General features: G+C 52.6%; 1 protein-coding gene across 1 annotated transcript; it reads left to right on the forward strand.

Annotated features, from left to right (window-relative positions):
* Window positions 1-202: 202 nt before the first annotated feature.
* On the forward strand, window positions 203-1159 carry BBA_09894 (uncharacterized protein; the record flags this gene model as incomplete). Its single annotated transcript, XM_008604991.1, has 1 exon — window positions 203-1159. The coding sequence occupies one exon, from the start codon at window positions 203-205 to the stop codon at window positions 1157-1159; it is 957 nt and encodes a 318-aa protein (XP_008603213.1).
* Window positions 1160-2713: the final 1554 nt, after the last annotated feature.

The following is a 2713-nucleotide window of genomic DNA, read 5'->3' on the forward strand; positions in this document are numbered from 1 at the left end:
CCAGGACATTGACATTCCCATTGTTGATCTCCATGTGACAGAGGGCGTACACACCTTTGACTATGTCGTCCTGCCAGAGCAGATATCACCGGTGGCGTCTTTACAAAGTCAGAGATTGGCACGTACATTAGGAGGTGATGCACGCGAACAAGCCTTACAAAGCAGAGTCGAGGAGCGAGAAGCGAGACTACATCAGCTCGCCATGCAAGAGCAGCAATTCGCAGCAAACGCTGAGCAGCTCCAAAATGATTTCACTGCGCAGAACAGGAGAATTCTGGCACTGAGAGATGAGGAGCGTGACACTTTGGCGAGGCTCAGCAGCCTGCAACAGATAGAAGTCGAACAAGTGCTGAGACTAGAGACTCTCCAGGCAGACGAACAGAATAGGCAAAGCGAAATCGCAGAACTGGAGCAGAGGCGCGCAAACCTTCGGGAAGAGATTCGACTAGATCTGCTAACTACTAGTGAGAACGGACAAGCGGGCACCGCTAGCCAGGAAAGGATGCCTGACCACGATGCGTCTTTGCGCCAGGAAGAGGCACCTCAGGTGGAACAGCTAGTGGCAGAGGAGGAAAGGTTGCGAGCTCTGGTGGCCGACCTCACATTGCAAGTCGGCCGACTCAATGACGACAGGCAGGGCCAGGTTGCGTCTATGGCAGCGGTGGAAACACAGCATAGATCAGCCGTTGAGGAGCTCATGGCCAAAGAATCAGCACTGCGAAGCGAAATTGAGCAGCTGGAGGCGATAGTGCAACGGCTTCAAGCTAGGCTTAATGAGACGGCGGCGAACGAGAAAGACGCTAGTGAGGGGGAGTGTTCTTCAGTGGACAGTGGTGTCCAGCCTCCGTCGCCGCCGGCGCTAGGCACCCACGTGGCCCAGATAGCAAGGAGTGATGACTGCGACGAAACTGAAGAGAGTAGAGCTGCAAGCGGGCAACAGACCGGGCTTGCTTTGGAGCACATGGTGTGGGAAGCTTTGCACTCGGATGATGAGGTTTCAAATGCATCAAATGACACAGGGAATGCAGGAGATCGACGATCATCCACGGCATCTGTGTCCGCTACCGAGCAGCTGATGGAAACCTCGGAGGTGCAACAGGACAGCGAACAGGTAAGATACTCGTTTCATGGCAGCCAAGCCTGGCCTGACAAGTTGTAGATTGTGCCAAACGAGACAGAACAAGTGTCCGTAGTGTTCAAATTGTTACTGGACGGGGAGTGGAGGACGCATCATGAGGTGCAGGTAGACCCAGCAGAACCGTCTGCGGTGCAGCGGGCCGCGGCGAAATATGTGCGAAACGGGTTGGGTGTCTTTAGTAGCAAGAACCAAATGCTTCGTCCACAGAACTGTTTTAGGCGAGTGATGGATGATGGGAGCAGGACTATTCATTTAATCCCACAATGGGCCGCAATAAAGGATAGAGAAGTGGTTGGAGACAGGCCGCGAAAACGGCGACGGGAGCATTGAATAGCATAGAATACAATAGATTCTGGGACAGAACCTGGGCCGGTATGCGTGAGCTAGTGTATTTTGTGTCCTAGTGTCTTTAGTCCAGCATACAGCGAGTGCTGGAACCCCTGCATTGGCACACATCATGTACTGGGATACGCCGTGTACTGGGATACGTCGTGTACTGGGATATAGCATTGATTGATTGATTGATTGATTAATTCATAGACTGTCCCAGCCGCCTTTACCGGCAGCTATGCAGCGAACGGCTATAAAATACAAGGTCGATGCCGCCCACCTCCGGCTCTCAGGTCTGACTTCCACCCCACCATGAAATGTCCTGCGTCAACAGGCCGTTCACCTATCGAGTCTTGTCCTCCTGTCTGCTCCCTGGTGGGCGATCTCTCCCTGGTTTGTATCTACAGCTATCAAATTTGTTCTGTGTCTTTGACTTGTCCGGCCATTCCCAGCCTTCCTTTGCTTCTGTTTGACAGTAATCACTCGTCTGCGCTGATGTTTTGTCTTGTCATGGATGTGACCGAAGGTCGCGACCCGTAGGATCCATCCTATATCCGTTCCATTTGTCCGTACTTCTATCGCTGGGCTGCGTAGCGCTTGCTGCCCTCCGCGATAGTTGCTTGTTTGAGTGCGCTGCATGAAGTGCAGATGTTCTTTGATGGAAGTACTTGGAGTGCACGGGGCACGCTCGTTGATTTCTGGAGGCGGTGCCTGCTCATGACACCATAGACACTACCAGCAACCGGACACGTCGCAAGGGCGTCTTTTGCGGCGATAGTGTGCTAAGGTGTAGGCTAGCTGTGCATGTTGCAGTATATGAAGTGTCTTGAGAGATTTGTTCTGAGCTGGGTGTGGTGTTGATACTGGTGTTGTGTAGACTCGTTCAAATGTGATGTTTAGAAGTGAAGTTTGTGACAATATTTGTTCGATGTCGTCCTCCCCATTCGGTCGTCGCGTCATGTCGACGGGGATTGGTCGCCGTCCCCTCTAATCCGCGTCGCTGTCGCGTATTCCTCGTGATACTGTACCGTAAACGATTGTCGGGCAGGAACAATGGGCGGACCAAGTCCATTTTCCATCCTGGGGCGTACTCGAGAGGGACGCAACCCCCTTTACTGTACTGTTCTGTGAAGTTTTCGTGTTTCATGAGGTTCAGTAATCACTACTCTTGGCACAGCGGCGCCTCATCTAGGGAGGGTAACCGTGTTCTCGCAATGTGTTCGATCCTGATGTCCAACTTGTTCC

Source organism: Beauveria bassiana (genome assembly GCF_000280675.1).
Source record: "Beauveria bassiana ARSEF 2860 unplaced genomic scaffold BBA_S00073, whole genome shotgun sequence".
Taxonomy (NCBI): Eukaryota; Fungi; Ascomycota; class Sordariomycetes; order Hypocreales; family Cordycipitaceae; genus Beauveria; species Beauveria bassiana.